General features: G+C 47.2%; 1 protein-coding gene across 1 annotated transcript in view; it reads left to right on the forward strand.

Moving 5' to 3' along the window:
• The window catches only part of KPNA3 (karyopherin subunit alpha 3), a 1,475,105-nt gene that overhangs the window by 1,133,239 nt on the left and 317,682 nt on the right, over positions 1–24,184 (forward strand). Inside the window, exon 14 of the mRNA XM_069640670.1 lies at positions 1,910–1,981. Within this exon, the coding sequence (XP_069496771.1) occupies positions 1,910–1,981 (72 nt within the window). The remainder of the gene's footprint in view (positions 1–1,909; positions 1,982–24,184) is intronic.

A 24,184-nucleotide genomic window follows, 5' to 3' on the forward strand; every position in this document is an offset into this window, starting at 1 on the left:
ACTGTCTTGGGTCTTCCATCTCCCAATGGGATCTCTGCATGCATTTCCTTTTGCCACCCCCTTGCTAACAGTCTGCTTCCAGGTCGGTCTGAGGCGCATTTCTCAAGGGCTGTCATCTACTGCTGCCTTTCACTATGGTGTTCCTCTGGTGGAGATCAGCAGGGCGGCTATGTGGAGGTCCTTTCATCCCATCAAGTTTTACTGCATTGACAAATACTCAATGGAGGAGTCAAGAGCTGGACAGATCGTTGAGCTTTATTCTCCCTCTGTTTTGCATCATATAGTGTTATATGTATATGTACTACTATGCATTCTATTCAATGAGCATGTGACTCTATGAAAGATACCCATGCTGGAGAACTAGAGCTACAGATAAGTAACAGATTCCTTCTTAGGGAACCAGTCCTGATTGACCTTTCTTTGGATCACAGGAATGCAAACCTTGTAATGGATTCCTTCCTCCTACGGATTTCTTATCTATGATATACCTATCCTAGCACAGTTGTTCTACAGAAACCTTTGCACGCCGAAGGGGGTTGCATGCCGCACCGGCTCCGCCTGCAGCTTTTACACTCCTGATTTCTGGGCCATTATATATTAAGGTGCCGCACCGCATGACCCAAGTTCCTTTTTTCCATGCACACGCTAATCTGGAGCACTCGTCGAGTTTTGAGGGTTTTTTTTCTCTGCGCCATGTTTTACTATAAAGCCTTGGGTGGATTGTGGTCGGCAGATGTCAGTCTCTGATCCGCACCGGATTTGTCTCCAATGCTTGGGCGTGGACCACAACTGCCCTCGCCCTTCCCCCCCCCCCCCCCAATTCCCCCCAGGATTGAGTCGTGCCAGTCCATGCACCTGAGCACCCTATTGGAAGGGACAGCCAAGATCTACTTTCTGTGGTCTTGTTTGAGGTCGCATGACGCAGACCAGCGCTTCGAAGACAGGGCAGCTCTGTGCAAGGAGAAGGAAAAGCATTGGAAGAGGTCCCGCTCCTCGAGGGTCCTTGCACTGACAGTCCTTCCTCTAAAAAAAAAAAGTCCACTGGTGCAAGGATTCTTCTAAGCTACCAGCGCAGGTACCTTTCCCTACCCAATCTTCTGCCCCGGAGGAATGGAAGAACATCTGCCTTGAGATGCTGGACATCTTTGCCAAGGCTCTGGCGGCTTCGGCCTCCATGCAATCTTCTCAGGCTGCTCTTTCTCCTTGCACACTATTTACCTTCCCAGCTCCTATCTGTCTATTTGCATGGCAGCATGCACTAGCATTTGGTTCCCTTCCTTCGCCTCTAAGCTCTGAGGTTAATATACCTTATTTCTCCAGAGAAACCAGGGTGACTTTTTCAGAAGGGCAGAACACTCTGGGCCGTAAGGCCACAAACACAAAATGCAATCAAAAAAGCACTGATTTTTCTGAATTATTTAATTCATTCTAAAACTGTATTAGGATTACAATTGATTGAAAAGAGGATGTTTGGAAAAATTACAATATTTTAATTACTCCTTAAAACGTATTGCAAACAAAGTGCACGCCAAAGGAAACCATGTGCGAAGCCAGGTTCTGTACGAAATGGATCCTGCTATGAGTGTATTTTTGCCCAAACACTTTCTGAAACTTCGCTCTTTGGTTTTTGTGCTCCATCATGTGTGTATAAACCCTAGAAATGTGTTTGAGTCAGTAAAGATGGGAAAGGCGTATGCAGGGCTGTGTGTGAGTCATTGTATGCACCCCTGATTCAGCCTCATAGATTCTTATGTTGTGCAAAATATTCGGGACAGAGGTTGTTTGTTTGAAAGAAGGGGGAACCATGTACTTCAAGTAGATCGGTCACTTTGGTGAGCAAAATGTTTTTCAATTTTCATTTAAAGTGTAAACCTAATCGACTCAAATTACATGTTCTTTTTTGTTTTAGGGAGACTTTGGAACCCAAAAGGAAGCTGCCTGGGCAATTAGCAATTTAACAATAAGTGGCAAGAAAGACCAGGTTAGTTGCGTTTACATTCACTAGTATTTGTCTTTATTTATAGTATTATATACAGTTAACAAGTCAACTTTTAATACAAGCAACAGATGCTTTGTTTGAAAATATAAGAAATATGATGAAGATATACTGCTGATTACAATTTCATTCCTAACCCTTCCCATGCTAAATTAATAAAAAAATGAATTTATCACAATACATTATCAAAGAAAATGTTTAATGTTCCCAATTTAATTCCAAAATGTCATAAATACAATGCAAGCATCAATATTAACATTGATGAACATGTTCCAAATGTAATCAATATTATTGAATTGATAAGTTAATGCCGTCAGCAGCCAGGAATCCTTTTCTGAATGTTTACCGTGTGCCATGTTCCAGCAAGAGAGGTTTCATGGTTTTAATATTAAAATCACCACACAATGTACATAATCTATCCCTTCTTGGAATTCCAATCCGTGCACCAATAACTTCAAATGTACAAACATTAAACTTGACTTTCATGTATTCCCATACCGAGTAGTTAACTCCAGTATTCTGATATATCTGAGTTGCCACACTCAGAATAATAGAGAATGTGTAGTCCTGCCAAAGATTTATTAGTCAAGTTTACAAAGGTTTGTTCCTTCGCAGTCGAAAATAATTCACACATCTTATTTCTGTACACTTTGTAGGTGAGGCGCACAAAATCTTCAGGGACTTATGATGACCCTACAGCAAAACCTTCACAAATCTTGGTTAAAAAGCTAGTTTTCATGAGGTCTTTGCATGTCTCTAAAGCAGCCCAAAGTAAACCCAATAAGGTTACGTAGTAGGCGTTTATCAGTAATATCTGTTATGTTGAACTAGAGCGAGAAGTATTCCGCCACAGTGTTCATCGGCAAGCGCAACAGCCTCCTCAGAATTCTTTGTTCAAGCCTAACCAGTGGCAGTTTTCCATTCAAGGCCCACATTTGTGCTCCTTAGAGCAGCACTGGTAGTATTTTAGTAAGATACACTCTAACAATAATGCCAATAGAATAGCCACCACCTCGATGAGAGAAGGATCTAACCGCACCCGTGACCTTAACGGTTTTTAACTTGAGCTGCTCCATTTGTGATATTCAATTATGTTTATCTTAAACAATCCCCAGATGTTTGTACATTTGCACCACTTCAATGGGCTCATGATTCAAAGTCCAAATCCTTTTAAAAACATTTTTTCACTAAAAACTGACTTTAGTTTTACTGATGTTCATTTTTAATGAATTTATCTTGGCGTAATCAGTAAGTTTATTCAACTTTGACTGAAACCCCTCAAAGTTGAGTTCATAAAGGCAAAACCATCGCCATAAGCTAACCATTGCAGGCCATGATCCCCCAATTTGGGAGGAATGGAATCTGGATTTGAAAGACCATCCTTCAACTATGACTAATAGAGTGGGGGCAAGGATGCATCTCTGTTTTAAGCCTGCGTTTGTCTTTTATCCACTTTGTTGCCAAGCCAAATTGACTCATGCGCACTCTCATGCACACTCTGACCCTAGTGTCACTATTCCGATCTACGGTGTCGAAGGCAGCACTGTAATCTATAAATGCCACAAAAACAGACTTCTTGTGTATCAGCCAAGCCTGTTGCACAATAGTAACTAAAGCAAGCACATTGATGGTAGTGTGTGACCCAAGCCTAAAGCCTGCCTGTTTATAAGGGATGTTGTCCGCAATCAAGGTATTCAATTCCTTCAAGAGGACCCTTTCAAAAATGTTTGCAGGGGCATTGAGCATCGCTAATAGACGATAGCTACATGGGTCCTTATGGCAGCCTATCTTATGCACTGGTAGGATTATGCTCTCCTTCCATGTTTTAGGTAGGCTTTGGGGTAAACTCATGAAATGGAAAAGCCAATTTAGCATGCCCATCCAGAGAATGGGATTGGCCTTAAGTGGATTACATAAACCGTCCAGCTCAGGTGCTCTAAACGATTTAATGGAGCCGATGATTTTAGCAATATCTGTGTGTCGTCGATGGTATGCCCAACTTTCTGTATTGTGGGAACAAACTATGCCAGACCCACTGCTAACGCCCAAGGTGGTTTTAATATGCCCTACCCAATCTTTCTCAGACACCCCACAGATGATACGATTGCGATCATTGTCATCTGCAATAACTTTCCAAAATGTCTTCGTCATTAGCTTAGGTGCGATATACCAAGGTCTTCCATTTCATTCAAGCCATGGCCTGCTTATGCCTTTTCAGCCACGTACCATATTCAGCACGTGTATTCCTAATTTTCTGAGCAAGTACAGCAGGTAGTAATCTCTGATATGCTATTTTATGCAGATCAGACCATAGCTGCCTCTTCCTCTCAATGTCTTATAATGGCCATGCTGCTGGGTGGTCTTAAAAAAAAATAAAACGCGCCTCTTCTGGCAACGATGCCAACATTTGGGATCCTTGAAGTGATCTCTTCAATATAGAGTTCATAACTATGTATCACCGCCAGCCCTACAAATAAGGAGTATATCCGCCACTTTTGCTCCCTAAAAACAGAGAAATGCTCCCTAAAAATAGGGAGTAAAAATACTCCCAACAAAAAATGGAAAGCACACGTCAGACCATGTGCCTCTGCTTTCACCCCAATAGTTCTATTAAAATGTTGAGAGGATACCATTGAGAGAATTCAAAAATGGAAGAACTAAATCGTGTAGATTGTGAAAAGACATGGTTGTGGTGGAATCTTTAAAACATCTTGTGTTATATTGCACATTTTATGAAGACAGGCGGAATGATCTTTGTTTGACATGCTCTTGGAATGACAGTGTTAACTAGAGAATTGTTGTGGGTGTGTTTTATGTGGGGCAAACATCTTTCTCTAACTCTAAATCTCACTAGGCTGTTAACTTGCATTAATGATGCACTTGAGCGAATGAACTGCTACACACGGCTAAATGATTTTTAATCTGAATACAGGACAATTACTTGAATAATGAGATTAAGTATATCAATGTGTAGATTTGCATTGATCAAAATGCACTGCTTATGTTACTGAGGTGGTTATTTTTGGTTATGAAAGAGCTGGGTGAAAGACTGTCTTATTTAACTAATTGAGAAATGACTATTCAAGTGAATCAACAAATATTGAGTCTCATATTGATAACAATAAAAGTGAGTGATCACTGGAATAATGCTTGCTGGTAGTACACACATGTATAACTGTGAAATAATGTTTATTGGTCTTTCTCATACTTTTATTCTATATTTTCGGTTGAATTGGTAAGATTTGTGTTTGTAAATCACGTATTGGTATTTGTTTTAACCATATTTTAAGAATGTACACAATTATTTCAATGTAATCTGTGATTAAATTTTGTAAAGGTTTTTCTTTCTATAAACCAAATACAATAAAAAATATATATATACGTTTGGACCAATAGTGCACGTAGTACCACATGAAGAAACTACTAATACTGCCTAATTGGAAGAAGTAACGTGTGTCTTTTAATGTGTATGAATAACTAGGTGCAAAGGAATTATTACAAACACATTTCAGTTAAAACTGAAGTTACTTACCGTAATGTTTCTATGGATTCTTCTCCTTCAGATTCCTCATCTTAATAGCAGTCCCTATCCAGCTCTGTTGCTCGGAAACTTTTTTGACAGGGGGCGTAGTGGACTCGCCCATCGATCAGTTTTGCTCGGTGCTCGATCGTCTGCTCCGGACGCGACGTCAGGCATCGTACAGTTGTTGTTTTCGACACTCGAAAAGGGACGTCGACAGGGCGTGCCAGTAATACTATCCCTACTGTGACGTCCACTGGTACCCATGGTATCTCAGAATGTTTTTTTCTGCCATTGTGAGCGGTTGCATTAAGCGGAGTTCAAAATCGGCTAACGGCATTTGCTTTTGCAAAGTTTAGAAGATAGTTTTGCTTTCTGTACTTTTACGCCCGACGCCGTGCTCTCAATGCAGTGAAGAACAAGAAAAAGGACAAGCCTCTGTCGGACGAAGTCATCTTTCGAGTGACCCCTTTTGGCCTTGGAAGGCCCAACGGGCCTAGGCCCTTACAGTAGGGAGAGTGGGGGGGGGGGCGGTCATTATACAATGTATTTTTCTCCAGCATTGGATCTTTCATGGATTCACATGCTTTGAATATTCCCTGTTGTCAGGCTGGGAACCTCGGTCTTTTTTAAAATAGCGTTTTCCCTTGGAAAACTTCGACACTAATAGGACATAGGGTATAAATAGACCCGCCCCCGAGGCTTCTCAGATTTCAGCCGTCTCCAAGGTGTCGGGATCACCTCGTGCTGTCTACACATTGGTGTGTTGTGATCATTTTTTTTCCTAATGTCGGGGAAAAGCGTTGTTTCGGCCCTGTGCTACTTGAGGAATGAAAAAGGTATATTAAGGGGATGGGCACATGGACTGCCTCTATTTCCTTTCAGTGTCGTCAATGGAGGAGGAGCGAGAGCCTGTGGTGAACAAGCCTCTGCTTACAGAGCGTTGGACCTTCGGCGACGGCGGGAGTACAGAATGTTGCACTTGCGCCTCCTCTGCTGAGCCCGCAGTCGGTGCTGTCTCTCCAGGTCTTGTCTACACTGCAGTCCCTAGTAAGTCAACTGGATTCGAGCTTGCCTCCCGTGGGTACACCCCGCAGTAACACCTATCGTCGATGCGGCAGGTGCCCTTCCGCATTCTGCGGCTGAGTTGCCGGCTTCCCGGCCGATGAGCACAGAACCTCCTCGTTCCCACCTGGAGAAGGGTGAGCTGCAGGACTCTGATTCCGTCCAGGGTCCCATGGACTCCATCTGATATCTCGTCGTCGCCATCAAGTCAAGAGACCCGACATGGGAGTCTGATGTGGAAATAGAGGCTTCTAGGACACCGGTGCAACCATTGCCCCCGGATGACATTGGGGCATTTCATGCTATGATGGCCAAAGCTTGTCGAGTTTGGTCTAACCTCAGAGGAAGAACGAAAAGAATGCTTCCTATTTGACCACATGGGAAAGAGAAGGAAGGTGGTTCTCTCCATTCCTATCCTGGACCATGTCTGGCAAGAAGGCCTAAGCACCATGTGCCACCCATTTTCAGAGCCTGCAGTTAAAGGCAGGTTAGAGAAAAAATGCAAGGCCCCAGACTCTACGCCAAAGTGTTTGGTTGCACAACCCTGTTACGCTCACCTGGTATCCACAGGGGCGCCACACGATACTGGATGGAGGTCTAAGCACTATCCCGGGCCCCTCTCTTCATGGTTATGTGCCTGACGTTGGGTAGCACCTATAACAGGAGAATGGAGGGTTAAGATCCTGGTTCTGTGAAGGGTGGACTCCCACCTCCCTTGGGGTTATTGCTCACCTTAGGTTTTTGTGCGTTGAACTCTCTGTCCTGCGTCTCTGTGCAGGGGCGCGTGGTTGGTGCGGGCGTTCCGTGGACTTAGTTGCTTCACTGGGACGTGTGTCCTTATGTCTGGTCCAGACCGTCTGTGACCCTGGCTTTGCTTGCTGTCTTCCAGGTGAGTTATAATGTCTTTTCTGTCTTTATTCTGTCTTTCTTTCCCTCCGTTTTCTCTGCCTTCTCGCCGTCTTGCTCCACTATGCTGTTCCCTAACAATGTCTTTGTTTTCACAGGGATGGTTGCGATCTCAGTTTGTATTTATTTGTATTTGTTTTATATAGCGCCTTAATCCAAGGCGCTTTACAATTAACAACAAAACACATAACAGTAGAAGCAGTAACAGTAAACATGAATCGAGCCATAAAATCAGTATGTAGAACAATTTGCATATGAGGGACAGGAGAGTAGGGGGTGAGGAAGGACGGAGAAAGAAAGAGTAATGAGTTACGTGAGCTAGAGGGAGAGGAGAGCTTACGAGAGACGGATAAAAGTAAAGAGAACAGGGAGAAGGGAACTAGGAGGGTGAAAGGAGAGAAGGGAAGTGTCAAGGAGGGGAGTTAAGAAGTGATTTCAGTGAGGAGCGGAAGGAGGAATAGGTGGAGGAGGAGCTTATAGAAAAAGTTAGGGAGTTCCAGTGTAAGGGGGCAAGGAGCTGAAAGGAGCGGAAACGAGAGGAGGCACAAAGTGGTGGAGTTGCCGCGCCGATGGCGAAGACCACGGTGAGTTATTGATGCGCTGAGCGCTGCGCTGTTTATTGGTGTTAATTGCTAACCTGTGTACTCTTCTTTGTACACGTTGCAGTGATGTTCCGGAGTGATGAGCGATCGAAGCGCTGCTTGCCCAGGTAAGTGCTTTGTTAATGCTGACCTTTGTTCCTTCTCCCTTGCAGGCTGCGGCGAACTTGGAGATGGGCGAGGTAAGCGAAGCGCAGGATGGATTCAAGGCCGGTTACTTCACAGGTAAGTGCTCTTGCTTGCTAATGCTGTTCTTGTTCTTCCAGGTTATTAATGGTTAGTAATGGAATCCGGATCTAGGGCTTCAGGATCGGGCCGCCAGAGAAGCAGATGAGCAGGAGCTGGACAAAGTGGGTGTTACGCTGCAGGAGTGCAGAATAACGCGAAGCGTGTTCTGCTGTTTGGGTGTGCTTTAAATAGCCCGGGTAAAGTAGGTCCAGGCCAAGTATTTCCAGGCCCAACCACACCCAAAACACTAGACCGCATTGCTTGGTTCTAAAGAGCTGAGCTGTTTAATAGGCCTCCATGTTGGATTAAGGTCCAAAACTGGTATTGCTTTATTCCTGATAATAAGCCTGGCGCCAAGGACGCCAGGACTGACTCCATGTATGATTCTGGTGGAGTTGTAAGGTCCTTGGTGCCAGTGTGAAGGGCTTTAGCCCCACTGCTGCCAGGGGGCTGTTATACCTGAGGGGGTCAGGGGCATGGATCGTGACACCCACCCCTGAATTAGTGGTGTCAGCGGTAGCTAGCAGGAAAGCCAGAACACAGCACAAATGCATTACACCTCCTGACAGCGATGCTAGAAGACAAGATGCCTTCGGAAAAAAGGTTTTAACAGCGGAGGCGACGACAGTTAAAGCCGCCAACTCGTTGGCGATTATGGCACGCTATGACTGTGAAATGTGGCATCGGCTAGCCCCTCTGCCAGAACATCTACTCGAAGAACACCGAAAGGCGGCTATGTTGCTGGTGCATGAAGGTGAGGAGGTGTCAAATCACAGCATTAACATCTCTGTAGATTTAGCAGAATCTGGTTTCAAGCAGAAAAATAATGGGGTGGTACTAAGGAGGCAGGCCTGGCTAAAGTGTACAGACTTTAAGCCGGAGGTTCATTACAAGGTACTGGACATGCCGTGTGAAGGGGAACAATTGTTTTGGGAAAAAATAGATTAAACCCTCAAGGGCATGAAAAAGGACTTCGATACGGTGAGGTCATTGGGGGCTTTGCAAAGCGGGCGGTCGTTTCGTCCCTTTCGCCCCTTCTGTGGAGATTCAGGAAACACTGTTTGCTGCCTCCAGATACCGAAATTACAGTCGGTCTGGATACGCCTCACAAGGATATAGACTGGCAGTACAGTCTACACAAAGAAACCGTGATTTTCAGGCATCCAGATGGAGAGGACAGCCCTCTTCCGCCAAGGGTAAACAAACAAAATCACAGCAATGACGGTCTTTGAGGAAATGTGCTGGGGGGCAGAGTAGCCCTACACGTCGACAAATGGGACAAAATTACATCAGACCGTTGGGTATTGTACACGATACGGTTGGGCCACTCTCTGGAATTCAAGGACCCACCGGTTCCCATTCCTTCTGTGCAACCTCATCAGAAAGGGACTATAGAATTGGTTCCAGTGGCCAAGAGGGGTCAGGGGATTTACTCCTGTTACTTCGTGGTCAAGAAACCCAATGGCAAGTGGCAACCCATTCTGGACCTTCAGGCGCTGAACAAGACTCTGCAACGCCTGAGGTTCAAGATGCTCACACTTCAGGAAGTCATTCGGTCGGTACAGCCCGGGCAATTTCTGGTGTTGGATTTGCAGGATGCATATTTCCACATACCTATGCGTCGACGACACCGAAAATTCCTGCGATTTGTGGTGGGTCCAGTGCTCCCGTTCGGTCTAAAATCGTCCTCCAGGACATTTACGAAATGTTTAGCGCTGGTGGCGGCGTGGCTCCGACGAGAAAGTAATCACGCCTACCCTTACCTGGACGACTAGCTGATACGCGGCTCCTCCGGCAGCGACGCAGGCAAGTCTCAACGTTACCATGCGGCTGTTACGACTAGGCTTCGCCGTCAACCTCAAAGTCATATCTATCTCCCTCCAGGAGCTTGGTATTTTTGGGTGCAGAATTCCAAACTCAGTCAGGCCTGGTGAAGCCTTCCGTCGAGGGAGTTCAAAAACTAAAGCTGAAAGCGGCAGAGTGGAGAGTCGGAACGAGTGTGACGGTCAGAAAGTACATGTCGTTATTGGGAGCCATGGCGTCATGCATTCCGTTGGTGAAGGACTGTCGTCTCTTCATGAGGCCAGTGCAAGAGTTTCTGGCGGATCGGTGGGCTCAAAGTCGCGGGTCATGTTCCGACAAGGTGGTGGTCAACAGCGACTTATAGGAAGCTCTTCGATGGTGGCAGCTCTCAGACAATCCGACTCGAGGAGTGCTGTTGCTGGAATGTCAAGCTACAATTGTGACGGATGCCTCTCAGACAGGGTGGGGGGAGCGCATCTGGGGACCTTCCAGGTTCAAGGTCTGTGGTCTCCAGTCTAATTGAGTCTTCATTTGCTGGAGCGGAGAGCGGTTCATTGGGCTCTAAAATCGTTTTTGCAGTGCATACGCGGCTCTGTGGTGAGTGTGTTGACGGACAATACAACCACAATGTTTTACCTCAGGAAGCAGGGGGGCACCCATTCCAGGGTACTCACTCGAGAGGGAGAGAGAGAGAGGCTCAGGAACTATGGCATTGGGCCCTGGAACAAAACGTCAATATTGTGACGTTTCATCTGCCGGGGGTGCTGAACGTGCAGGCGGACTCTCTCAGCAGAGAAATAAACCAACTCCACAAGTGGCAGCTGAAGGAACAGCAGACGTCGAGCGTTTTCTGGAAATGGGGTCATCCTTCAGTGGATCTTTTCGCCACTCGAGAGAACAGAAAGTGGAAGGAGTTTGCCAGCAGATGGCCTCAGCCAGGTTCGCAAGGGTATGCGTTCTTGTGGACAGGCATGTTCGCTTACGCATTCCCTCCGTTTCCACTCATTCGGCGGACCCTTCAGTGGATTCAGAAATACCCATGCCGAGTTATCCTGGTGGCCCCGTACTTGGCCAGGCAGCTGTGGTTCTCAGACCTACTCAATCTATCCGTAGCAAAACCAGTGTGGTTACAAGTGACTCTGGACCTTCTGTTTCAAGACAAGGGTGCAGTTTGGCACCACAACCCGGGTGCTCTCAGCCTGACGGCATGGCTCCTGACTTCTCAGAGTTTGGCCTACTGAACCATTCCTAGTGACAGTCGCCGCATTTTGGAGGCGGCTAGAGCTCCGTCCACGAATGTCTCCTATGCATGCAAATGGAAAAGGTTTTGTTTGGGGTGTAAGGGTCAGCCGGGGATGGACCCTTTAAGCATTTCATCGGAACAAATTCTGCCCTACTTGTTGCACTTGGCAAAGAAAGGTTTGGCGTTCTCCTCCATAAAAGTACACCTAGCGGCCATTTCTAGATTGCCTCGGAAGAGGCATGCTACCCCTCTGTTCAGTGATCATCTGGTTGAACATTTTTTGAGGATTGTTTCGGACTTTTCCTCCAGCCAAGAAATTCCCTCCTGGTTGGAGCCTCAATCTGGTGTTGTCGGGTCTGATGAAAGCCCTGTTTGAACCTATGTCGACGCCCCTGCAGTTCTTGTCGTGGAAAGTGGTGTTTTTAGTGGCCATTACTTCAGTAAGAAGAATATCGGAGTTGCAAGCCCTAGTAATTGTTCCTTGGTACTTAAGTTTATTCAAAGACGAGGTGGTGTTGGCTACTAACCCGCACTTTATTCCAAAGGTGCCAACTGCTTTTCATAAACTCTCTCCTATTGTGCTGCCATTATTCTTTGCTTCTGCTTCCTCATCGGCAGAAAAGGCACTGCATACGTATGATGTAAAAAGAGCATTGAAATGTTATCTGAATCGTACTCGGGAGTTCAGACGTTCAAGACAACTGTTTGTGGCTTATGGACCCTCATCTCCAAACAAGGACTATCTCGCTGGGTCTCGTCGGCTATTTCCTTCTGTCACTCTAAGGCGGGAACGCCTTTGGAGAGGCGCCCGAAGGCGCACTCAAGATCCACCGCGTCGTCAGCAGCATTATGGTCAGGGATTCTGCTGGTGGACATCTGCCAGGCGGCCTCCTGGTCGGTGCTGCATATTTTTACTCGCCATTATTGCCTGGAGCAGCCGCATGGTGCAGATGGGACGTGCAATCCTGCAACGCCTGTTTCAGGAAGGTAAGCCCCGCAGCCTTGGAGTATCTGTTTCAATGTTGCCACTGCTAATGTCTTCTTTGCTGGCCTTGTGTTGTGTTCCTGATGTATTGGTTTGCATTACACGCCACCATGCATGATGACTACTGCTATGTAATCTATTCAAAGCATGTGAATCCATGAAAGATCCTATGCTGGAGAAGGGAGTAGTTTCTTACCTGTAACTCCATTTCTCCAGCGTTGGTATCTTACATGGATTCACATGTGCCTGCAAGCAAACCTAGTTGCTGCCTCTACTTTGGAGGTTAAAATCTGAGAAGCCGTGGGGGTGGGTCTATTTATACCCTACGTCCTATTGGGTGGTACCTTAGTGTCCTATCGATGTCCTTTTGGGGCGCTTAAGTGTCAAAGTTTTCCAAGGGAAAATGCGATTTTAAAAAAGACAGAGGTTCCCAACCTGACAACAGGGAATATTCAAAGCATGTGAATCCATGAAAGATACCAACGCTGGAGAAATAGTTATAGGTAAGAAACTACTCCCTTCCCGCCCTTCCCCTTATCATCCGGCTGCCTTCCCCAGACATGGATAAGTCACCCTTTAAATTCTGCCCAAATTGTAATAAAAAAACACGCCAACAAGAGATTATTGTGGGAAATTGCCGACTTCCTCCCGGAACTCCCCACCCACAGCCAATCGCGTTTTAAGGTGGGGCTAGCCAAAGCCAAGATCGTGGCTCAGGATATCATGGAGTCCACCCTGGCACACATTGATACCTCTGGACGTGCCATCTGTATTGCCATGGACATGAGATGAATGGCCTGGCTCCGGGCAACCAAGTTCAACCAAGATGTCCAGGAATGCATTCTAGATCTGCAGTGACCTCTTTCACTCCAGCATGGACGAGGAGCTGGACAAAAAGAACAGCTCTCAGCTGGCTAAGTCTTTATCCATACTGACAAGGACCACGCCCAAAGTGTACTCCCAGTCTCAGCAATGCTCTGATAAGGGTCGCTCATCTGGAGGTCTAGGCAGCTGGAATGCTCGCCGACCAAAAGTCGGCGCAAGCAACAAAAAGGGGAGGGGGGGCAAGGGCTTTTTCCAGTCCCCCTCCTCTGCCTACGAGGGTAAGAAGTCATGACACACCCCTCCGGGTCCACGTGTCTCCAGTGGGGGGCAGGCTTGCTCTTCACACACACATTTGGCGACAGAACTTTGTGGACCCCTGGATCCTGTCAGTAGTCTCCTCGGGATACTGTCTACCTATTCCTGCCTTTCCGCCCTCCTCTCCTCCTCTTCCCTCAAGTTGGGACAGAAACTCTTTTGGCGGAGAGTCGGTCGCTCGTCCTGAGCCAGACCGGGGAGGAAGTCCCGCTCTGGCTTTTCCTCCAGGATCTTTGCCATTCAGAAATAGAACCAGGCTGGCCTGAGAGTTGTACTGAACCTTTCCACCCTCAACCGCTCCTTACCTCTTCAGAGATTCAAGATGGTTACGCCAGCCTTTATTGCGGAGACATTGTGCAGGGGAGACTGGATGTGCTCCCTGGATCTGAAGGACGCTTATCTGCACGTCTCGATTTGGCAACCCCATCATTCTTTCCTCTGGTTCAGGATCATGGGCTGCCATTTTCAGTACAGGATCCTCCCTTTTGGCCTCAACTCGGCCCCCAGGGTCTTTACCAGACTCATGAATGCTGTGGCAGCCCTCCTTCTGGCTCAGGGCCTCCATATATACCCCTACCTAGACTGGCTCGTCAGGGCTACATCCCAAGAAGCAGTTCACCACTCCTCCCATGCACTGATGAACACGCTAATCGACCTGGGCTTTTCGCTCAATCTGAAGAAGTCACAGCTGCAACCCACGCAGTCTTTGACCTTCCTGGGCCTCATCTGGGACATGCGCTCCGAGAGGGTCTTCCCCTCTGGGGACAAGATATCGGCCATCTGGAGGGCCACGTCCCACTTTCTCAGCCAAAGCTCTACTTCGGCTTGGTGGTACCAGCATCTCCAGGGTCTTTTTGCAGCGGTACTGTTGGCCGTTCCCCACACAAGACTCATGAGGAGGAGGATTCAGCTTCACTTTGCAGCGTTGTGGAACCAGGAGAGGGGCTTGCATGCCGAAGTTTTCAAGATCCCCATCTCTGTCCACCCGGACCTCACATGGTGGTCCAGGGACTGAAACCTGGTGAAGATTACCACAGGCTCTTCCTTCGAGGGCTGGGGAGCCACCCTGGAGGATCTCTCGGGCCACGGCGCGTGGACCCATCAAGAACAAGAATACCACATCAATTGGCTGAAACTCAACACCATCTGGTTAGCGCTCAGAGCCTTCCCCCCACGGCTCAAGGGAAGGGTTGTTCTCATCCAGACAGACAACTCGACCAGTATGTACTACATCAACAAGCAAGGGGGGGGACCAGGTCCCCTTCCCTGTGCAGATTGGCAGTCAACATGTGAGAATGGGCCTTGGAGAACGAGATTTTCCTCACGGCAGTCCACATTCTGGGGGAATCCCAACTGGAAGCGGACAGGCTCAGCATGTTGGGAGTGGACAACTACGACAACTAGTAAACCTCTCCTTTTCGACCAATTCTGTACCTAACAACCTGAAACAGTCATGGGTGCTTCCCCTTCTAAAAAAAAACAATCTCTCGACCCTGCCATTCCCACCAACTACATGCCCATCACCACGGTCCCCTTCCTGCTAAAAATACTAGACAGTCCAATCAACTGTTAGGCCTGCGTCAATCTGGCTTCCGTCCTCAGAAACTGCCCTTGTTGACCTCAAAAGTCAGATTGACAACATCAAGGACAAAAACAAAGCAGCTATCCTACTCCTCCTAGACCTCTCAGCAGCCTTCGACCTGGTTGACCATAAAATACTCTGTAACCACCTTTCATCTGCCGCCCACTTCTCCCCCTCTGCTGTCATGTGGATACAATCATTCCTAGCCAACAGATCCATGAGGGTCTGCTCATCTGTGGCTGCAGCAGACCCCATCCCCATTACCTGCGGTGTCCCACAAGGGTCCTGCGTCTCCCCCACTTTCTACAATATCTTTACAAAACCCCTCTTTGATAAGCTAGACCATCTGGGTGTCACCTACACCAACTACACGGATGACACCCAGATACTCCTCACCATCACTGGCAACTACAACACCGACGCCACTAGGATTAACAAAATCATTCAGGCATGGATGGCCACACAAGGCCTCTGTCTGAATGATGAGAAGACCGAGCTTCTCGTAGTCGGATCCCCCAATAATCTACAGAAACTTAGCCCTGATTACTCTAACTCCATCATTGATGACCGCTTCAGCCACCGCCTACACTGGAAAACTAATTAGGGCCTGCAGACCATTTCTATCCACAAACAGCTGCCTCATTCTGTCTAGGGCCCTCATACAATCGAAGCTTGACTACTGCAATGGCCTCTACCTTGGTGCCAGCCAAGCTATAATCAAGAAACTTCAGATCCTCCAAAATAATACGAAGAGAGCAGCTCTAAATATTCCCAGGAGACAGCACATCTCCCACATAAGACTATCCTGCAAATGGCTATCTATCCAACAAAAAAATCGACTTAAAAACCCTCTGCCTTACCTACAAAGCCCTAAACCACCTAGCCCCCCTGTACCTTACCAACAAACTCACCTTAAAACCAAACACTAGAATCACCACATCCTCCAACACTGTCTCACGGTGCCCAGATTCACCACCAGAAGAGCCGGGAGCTCGAGTTTCACTGTCCTTGCCCCTCAACTTTGGAACACCTTGCCGATGAACATAAAATTGGCCAAAACCTTCCAACTGTTCAGAAAACTAGTCATCAGCTGGCTTCTGGAGAAAGCAACCCTCAGATAGACCAGCATACTACTAACGGTATATATTGTACATACCCTGAAATCTAACTGCCTGCTTGTACATACCAGATATGGCATATTACCGCCACAATTCTATAATTGAAAGTATTTTCTTTATATTCTGTAGCTTTGTAACCTTTCTTTAAGCGCCCATATACCCCTGGGTCTGGAGCGCTATACTAAATAAAACAAACAAAAAAAAAGTGGCAGCTGAACAAACTTGTTGCAACAGAAATCTTCCACAGATGGGGCCTCCCCCTCGTGGATCTCTTGGCCACCAGGCACAAGAAGTGCCCACAGTTCGCCTCCTGGCAGGGGCAGGGACTAGGCTCCCTGGGCGACGCCTTACGGATATAATGGAACAGCATGTCCGCATACGCTGTCCCGCCCACTCCATTGATTCACAGAGTGCTTTGCAAGTTCAACCTCATTCTGGTGGCTCTGTGGTGGCCAGCCAGGCCATGGTTCTCGGAGGTGCTCAGCCTCTCGGAGGTCCCTCCAATCCACCTCCTGACGGGCCCAGGACATCTTCTTACACAGCGGGTGGGCAAGGTCGTCCAGCCCGCCCTTCAGAAGCTGGCCCTCACAGCGTGATTCCTGAGCAGGTGACGCTCAGCCACCTCAACCTATCCCAAGCCATCTCTGCGCACCTCACCAACTATGGCTTGCAGGTGGACACCTGCTGCACATACCTCAGCCATTGGGGCCTACAGGAATTCGGTGGAAGGGGTCTTCTCCTCCAACCAGATCGTTAGACATTTGGCCGGACTCGCTAGACTACCCGCCCATCAGGAGACCACACCCTGTGTGGGATTTGAACCTAGTCTTGGGCGACCTTGCGCACAAGCCATTTGAGCCTATGGCGTCCGCGGACATCAGGCTGGTCACCATCAAGACGGCCCTGCTAGTCGGCCTCACATCGGCGTGCAGGGTCAGCGAGATCCAGGCCCTAGTCGCCTCAGAGCCGTACACTACCTTTCACAAGGATAAGGTGGTCCTGCGGACCCATCCAGCATTTCTACCTAAAGTGCCATCAGCCTTTCACTTAAACAAGGAGATCGTCCTTCCTACATTGTTTTCTGACCCGAAGGACAAGCCTCCGAGTTATGCACTGCCTAAATGTCATGCGTGCCCTGAAATTCTACCTGGACAGGACCAAGGGCTTCCGCAAGTCAGATGCCCTATTCATCACTTTTGGAGGCGGTAGGCTAGGCTATCAGGCCTCCAAAGCCTCCATTTCCCGCTGGATGCTATCAGCCATCAAGGAAGCGTACGTGGGCCAGCATAGACCCCTTCCAACGAACATGCATGCCCACGCGGTCAGGGCCAAGGCAACGGCCATCACCTTTCAGCGTCATGTCCCCTGGCAGGTCATAAGCAGGGCGGCCACATGGGCCTCTCCATTGGCTTTCTGCAAGCATTACTGTTTGGATGCCGGCTCCAGGTCAGATGTGGCTTTTGGACAGGTGGTTCTCCGGAACCTGTTTGATTAAGGAGGGTCTCCTCTCCACCCTGGGACTACATTCAGTTGTAATCGCCCATCCAGTATGGAAGAAAGGGGATGGGACGTAAGAGTAATTATAAGTTAATCACCGTAGTGACTAACATACTTAGTCCATAGTCCCCTTTCTTCCATACGTCTGACCATCCTCTGGTGTCATTAGGTAAATCTATTGTCGACGCGTCTTTGTGGACTGAGGTGTGGCGCCAGACGGCGGAGTCAGGGCAGCGCATGGTCCCAGGGCTGCAACTCTAAATTTAGAGGGGAAGATTATTTTTCTGGTGAAAAAGGTTGAGACACCCGTGCAGTATGGAGGAAAGGGGACTGTGGACTAAGAGTATGTTAGTCACTACGGTGATTAACTTATGTTTTACAGTACCTTTGGTTAGAAATGGTTCCAGCTGGCTTCTGTTCCTGGGCAGCTCTGCAGATCCTGTTGCTGGGCATCAGTCGTGTGGACAAGAGGGAGGACTTCTGGGGACTACTGCACTGCAATGGGACGATCAGCAACAGCAAAGGGCAAACTTCAATTCAGCAGCACTTTGTGGTTTCAGCTCCTCTGCACTCAGCAAAGAGCATCACTGCAGTTCTCGGCTAACACTTTGGACTTTCCTCGCATTTGGGGTCCAGCACTCTAACGAGGTGGCTCAGGGTTGGTCAGTCCTGCTTCCTCGAGCTCGGGTCTGACTTAAATGTGATGCACTCCAATCTGGTGTTCCTCTCCCTGGCACTTTGGTTCCAGCAGCAGTGGAAGTACAGCCAACTCCGAGAGGATATCCAGACAAGTTCACTTTGGAGTTGATTGGTCCCACCAACTCAAGGGGAGAAGGCGTCCTTGCAGGCTGCTCTAGTCGAGGCGAATTTGGCGCTTCAGCACATCAGCAAGACTTCACCAGGCAAACCAACGGTCCAGGAGTTGTCGTAGGCGTCTCTTCCAAGTTCTTCGGATTCCTTCGTCCAGTGGTGGTTGCTGCCTTCCAAGCCAAACCTTTTCATGCCGGTTTCTCCCATTCATTCCAGCCTAGCTGTCAAACAGCTGGGTGGCTGCCATTGCCGGACAGCCAGCTGGCCAATCACCTTTGGGTGCATTCCTGTAACCAAGGGGATTAAGCACAGGGAGTTTGGGGCACCTTCCTCACTCGCTGCCAGACACACTGGAGCCAGAGGCGGGCTTCACTCGTGAATCCAAGACAAAGCGAACTAAGGAACGAAACCTGGTTTGGCACGCAGAGTAAATTTCAAGGACGACCTTTCCAGCAAGAAATGTTGAAAAAAAGACGACCGGGGTCATTTTGACAAAAATGGCACCCATGTTTATTGCAGCCGCGAACGCAGCCCGTGGTAAAAACACACAACAGTATTTAAAAGTAAACACTGCCACCGCCATTTATTGTAGAAAAAGTAACATAAAAATGTTACATGAGAACCTAGACAAAGGGGATACTAAGTAACCCCTCTAGCACCCTATTGTAAGATAATGTGTGCTGGGTCTAGAAAGTTGCAAATGTAAGTAAAGTCAATTTCACTTCACTGCTCTTGGAAAAAGTAGTTTATCCAAGAGAAGGTATTTAAACCTTTGGGGAATCTGAAAGACTTCCCTGTGCCAGTGCACTGAAGGTGCTGTGTGCCACAATGTAAAAAGATGATGCCTATGGAGTTTGTCAGACTCCAAAACCAAAAGAAGCACAGTCTAAATCACAGAAAAATACATGAGTGGGGGGAAAAAAGGGTATCGCTCTCTCCAGGTAAAAAATTGTCTTCAAATCCAGCAAAGGTGCTTGGGGGGGGGGGGGGGGGGTCTCTAAGGTCGAGAGGAATGAGCACATTTCTGAGAATTCTCCCCATCAAGACCTATACCAAAGGTTGGGTTGTCTATTGCCAAGAGGACAAGGCTGGTGGTGTCTTCCACAGGGTTACTACATACAATCTTGCCTAACAAGAGTTTTCCTTTTTTCCAGACCCGAGGCTAGCGCGGGGAGTGCTCAGTCCCGGAACAGTTCCGGGCTCTGAGGGGCAGGATCCTCAAGACTAGTTGGTCCTACTTGTCCATGGTCTGAAGCACCGCTCATGGTCTTCGGAGGTCAGACGCAGGGCTTCACTGGGCTGACTACTGGAGGGGATGCTGGGCAACTTCAGGAGTGGTCTTCGGATCGTCAGCAGGCTGCTCTTTTTGACATATTCTTGGCTCCAATTATGTCAAATTGCTGGTGAGGGACTCTTATTGTAAAAAAAAAAAAAAAAGAAAAATTCCAAGCTGAAAGCAAGTCCAAGCCCACCAATGGTAAGGATCTGCACTGTTCAGCCAGTACTTTCTTGAACCAAGGATATGTACTGGAACTAAATTGTTCCTGTCCCCTTCCTCGGAGACACACACGCTTGCACACGCGTGCATGACCTAAGAGATTTCCTGGCAATTCTGAAAATGCTTGTAGTTTCGAAAACCTAAATTGTTCATGTATATTTTCATATTCTCCGTGCATCATAAATTGAAACAAAATAGGCAAATGAATACAACAAAAGTCAGCAAAGATTAACAAAAAATCAAATCACTTTTCAACTATTAGTGAATAAATACATTTATAGGCAATCAATGTATTTGATACATGTATGCATTTTTTAGATTAAACAAACTGGATGTCCAATGGTTGCAAAGATTCCTAATCCTGTTTGTTCCTAACGGTTGTCTTTGTTAGGAAAATGATCTGCTAATGCTCTACGCGTTTTGGGATAAATGTCCTCCTTTCATCCTAGATAATCTATTTTCAGTAGATTTCATTTACTAGTAAGTTACCTTTTTTTCCTTTGGGGCTTACTAAGCAAAGTCAAATGTCTGTCGTAGGGGATGGATTATTAAATCTTGTTGTGCAAGTGTCAGACTGTTCCACACTGTCTTCAATAGCAGTTGACATTCAAGATGCCATAAGTCGGAAAAGAGTTCTTGATGTGGTATACTGTGCCTGAAATGTTTGCTTGATCGAAAATATGGAAATGGCCATAATTGCCATATGGTGGTGATAAGCTTACTAAATTTGTTTGGATGATGTGCTCAAGTACCAAAGAGGAGGAGCTTGTGGTCTGTTGGTCAAAGCAGATGGACACAAGTGCCTGAGGGTACTTCAGGGTTGTAGTTGCTCCTGACGAAAAAACAGGTGATTTAGATTCTGTATTTACATAATGGGGTTAGATCGTTTCAGTGATCTGAATGTTGCGCCCTGGTGTTCTGTAACTCATCTTGTGCTTGATATTGAATGCCACGCCGGAAGGAAAGCAGCTTGAGAGTGGCCTCCTGTCCTGTGTCCGGCTTAACACTGTTTCGGTGGCGCTCCGCTCGTCGCTGCATGCCCATAGGCGTCATGACATGGCGCGCGCATTTTACTGCACTTCAACACCCTGGTGGGAGGAAGACGGTCAAAGTTTATTGAGGAATGGAAGACTATCACATCAGACGATTGGGTGCTCTCCCTTTTCCAGCAGGGCCATTAGCTGGAGTTGGTAAGCATGCCACCGGACATTATGCACCCCCCACCGTAAACAATAAAAGCTCCACCATGTGCTACTACAAAAATTGTGAGCGTTGCTACCCATGAGGACAGTGTAAAGAGTGCCGAAGCCAGAACTAACGTTGGGAGTCTACTCTTTATTTCCTGGTAAGGAAAAAAGGCATTACGCAAGAAGTCAGAGGTTTGAAGACCCTTCTTAGATCGAGGGGTACTCAACAAGTTCCTCAAAGTACAAATATTTTGTATGGTTACATTGCAGCAGTGGCACTTTCTAGTGTCCCTAGACTTCGAGGACGCTTACTTTCACATCCCTTTTCACTGCTCACAACGCTGCTACCTGAGATTTGTGGTGGCTGGGGTAAATTTCAAATTCAGAGCTCTGCCTTTCGGCCTTCGCTCGGCCACACAAGTCTTTGCCAAATGCCTTGCTCCAGTAGTGGCACATCTGCGCTGAGTGGGCATCCATGTCTACCCATACTGGCTAGTGAGGGCTCTGTCCTATGCTATTACGGCAAGGAACACAGCCGTTACCATTCAATACCTGTAATTCCTCGGCTTCTCCACACATTTCCCAAAGTCGTGCTTAAGACCAGCAAGACATGCTCTTCACCTGGGAGCAAGCTAGACGGTGTCCTGCACAGCAAGGCCATGACACTACTAGGTGGTCACACTCCTCTGCAAGGTGCACCACCTCACCATGTTCTGTCCCACTTCTGTCAGACTTCTGTCCGCAGTTACAAGTCCCTGTCCAGCATGATGTTGTGCATTCCTCTGATCAGTCATTGTGGACAGCACATGTGGCCCATGCAAGAATTTCAGGACGTTTGTTGGGTACAAGTTTCAGGGTCCTGGGAAGATCACATCACACTGGCACGGCACTTCAAGCACAACCTTTACCTGTGGTCTGTCAAAGCCCACATTGTGCAGAGTTCCCTTCCATTTGCCAGCTAACCGGGTCACTGTCACAATGGAGGCTTCTCTGGAAGGCTGGGAAGCCCACTGTCAAGACCTACGGAGGAGTACGCTATACGGAAGAATTCGCCGACCCGATGAATAGTGCATAAGAGCAGATGAGAAACAAAACACATCGCACGGACCGGACCCCCTGAACTGCGTAATGTGCAGACTTTGATGTGGAACGCAAGGAACCGTTGTAAGAGCATACTTCATTTCACACCCCACGCTTACTCTCTCCTTACACCACCACTCAAGTAGAACACAGAGATACTATGACACCATTCGGTATATCTGTTCTCATATCAACATCCGCCGCTCACTCCCCATCACTCTAAGTAAACATTGCTGGTTTCTCACCCCCAGCCAAGCGTTCTCGTCAGGCCTAACGCTGCCTCACTCGGACTGGATAATCTCCTGCCAGATCGAACACATACTCCTGATTCCTCAACCACCACACCTATCACTAGGAAGCAGCTACCACAGAAATTCCGCACCAGCTGCACACACACCCGGTGCGCACACGCACCTTTGACCCTCTCTAATCTCTCCACTGACCCGAACCTCGGTTCCCAAGGGCGTTCAACCTACCAGCGCCTTCAGACCATACCAATGGTATATAAGGCGCTATATAAATGCAAAATAACAATAACCTAAACCCAAAGTGTCTATTGTCACAGGAGGAGCTGAGGGCAATTTTTGGCCCGTAAAGCTGTTCCTCCCACTGACCGGAAGGGTGGTGCAGGTCTTTACGGACCACCATGTCAACGCTTTAGATCCACTTGGGACTCTCAGCAGACAGTTGCGCTCTTGCCACGAGTGAGAACTGCACAACTGTCAACTTCACCAGCACCAGAATTGGGGCACGCCAGAGAAACCTTTTTGAGACCTACGACAAACAGTGCAAATGCTTTGCTAGCAGGTTTCTCCATACCGAGAGCCTGGGTGACGCCTTTGCATTCCCACGGTAAGGGAAGTTCTTGTATGCATCTTGGGAATTAAAAGTCCTGTCAAGGTTGATGAAAACACCCTTTGAACCTCTACACAAGGCGTCCCCCAAACATCTCTCTTGGAAGACATTTTTTTTTTTTTGGTAGCCATAACATCTGCCTGGAGAGTCGATAAGAGCCAAGCTTTTTCTTGCAACGCTCCTTATTTTGACATTTCACAGGTCTAAAGCCCTACTATGCACTAAGGGTAAAGAATCAGATAATGGGTACGATACTGAAAATTTGAAGGCGCTAAGATGCCGCAGAGCAGTTTTGCAAATAATAAAAGGTTGAGGGCAGCGACTACCAAGACCCACAGAGCCACCTGTATGGCCTCTTGAATCAACAAAAGAATATAGAAAGGTCTGGTTATGTCAGAGCTCTCCCTGTGTGGTAGAATGCAAAATATGCTCATTGAATCACTAATTCATATGTTCAGTACAAGTTGTGTTTAATTAGGTGTAAAGACAGCCAACACTTGGTCGTCCTCAAGGCTGTTAGTAATCATTTATAACAGTACATGACAAAACAAAGAAACAATTAAAGTTGAACATGCTGTTAACACAAGTATTATAATAACGGGGGGAATAATAACCATTCATGAAAGAAAACACATTAAATAAGCAAATTAAACAGAAGATTCCATAAACCAATTGTCCAAATTACATAATACTACAAATACCAATAAATGTTTAGAAAGTTACATACCCATGATTGATAAATGGGGGATTGCGGTAAAGAAGTGGCATGAGAAGACAAACAGAAAGCATTGTATTGTGAAATGAAATTAAACATCGTCATGTCTAATTCACTAGTAACGATAAATTGGAATTGTGCCATAAACACCCACCCAGGTGCAACCAAACAATCCCGGTAAAATGTATGGGGAATGGAATAGGAAGTGTAAAGCTAATGTGATTATGTGGAAATAACATTTAATTTGCCATGCAGTAGGGACAGATGCCGAATTAAAAAATGCTAAGCATAAAACACCCAGTAGGCGCAAAAATAAATCTAACACCTAATCATGCTGAAGCTGTCATGATCTCTGCT

This window comes from Ambystoma mexicanum, chromosome 7q (assembly GCF_040938575.1).
Source record: "Ambystoma mexicanum isolate Mex_15411 chromosome 7q, UKY_AmexF1_1, whole genome shotgun sequence".
Classification (NCBI taxonomy): domain Eukaryota; kingdom Metazoa; phylum Chordata; class Amphibia; order Caudata; family Ambystomatidae; genus Ambystoma; species Ambystoma mexicanum.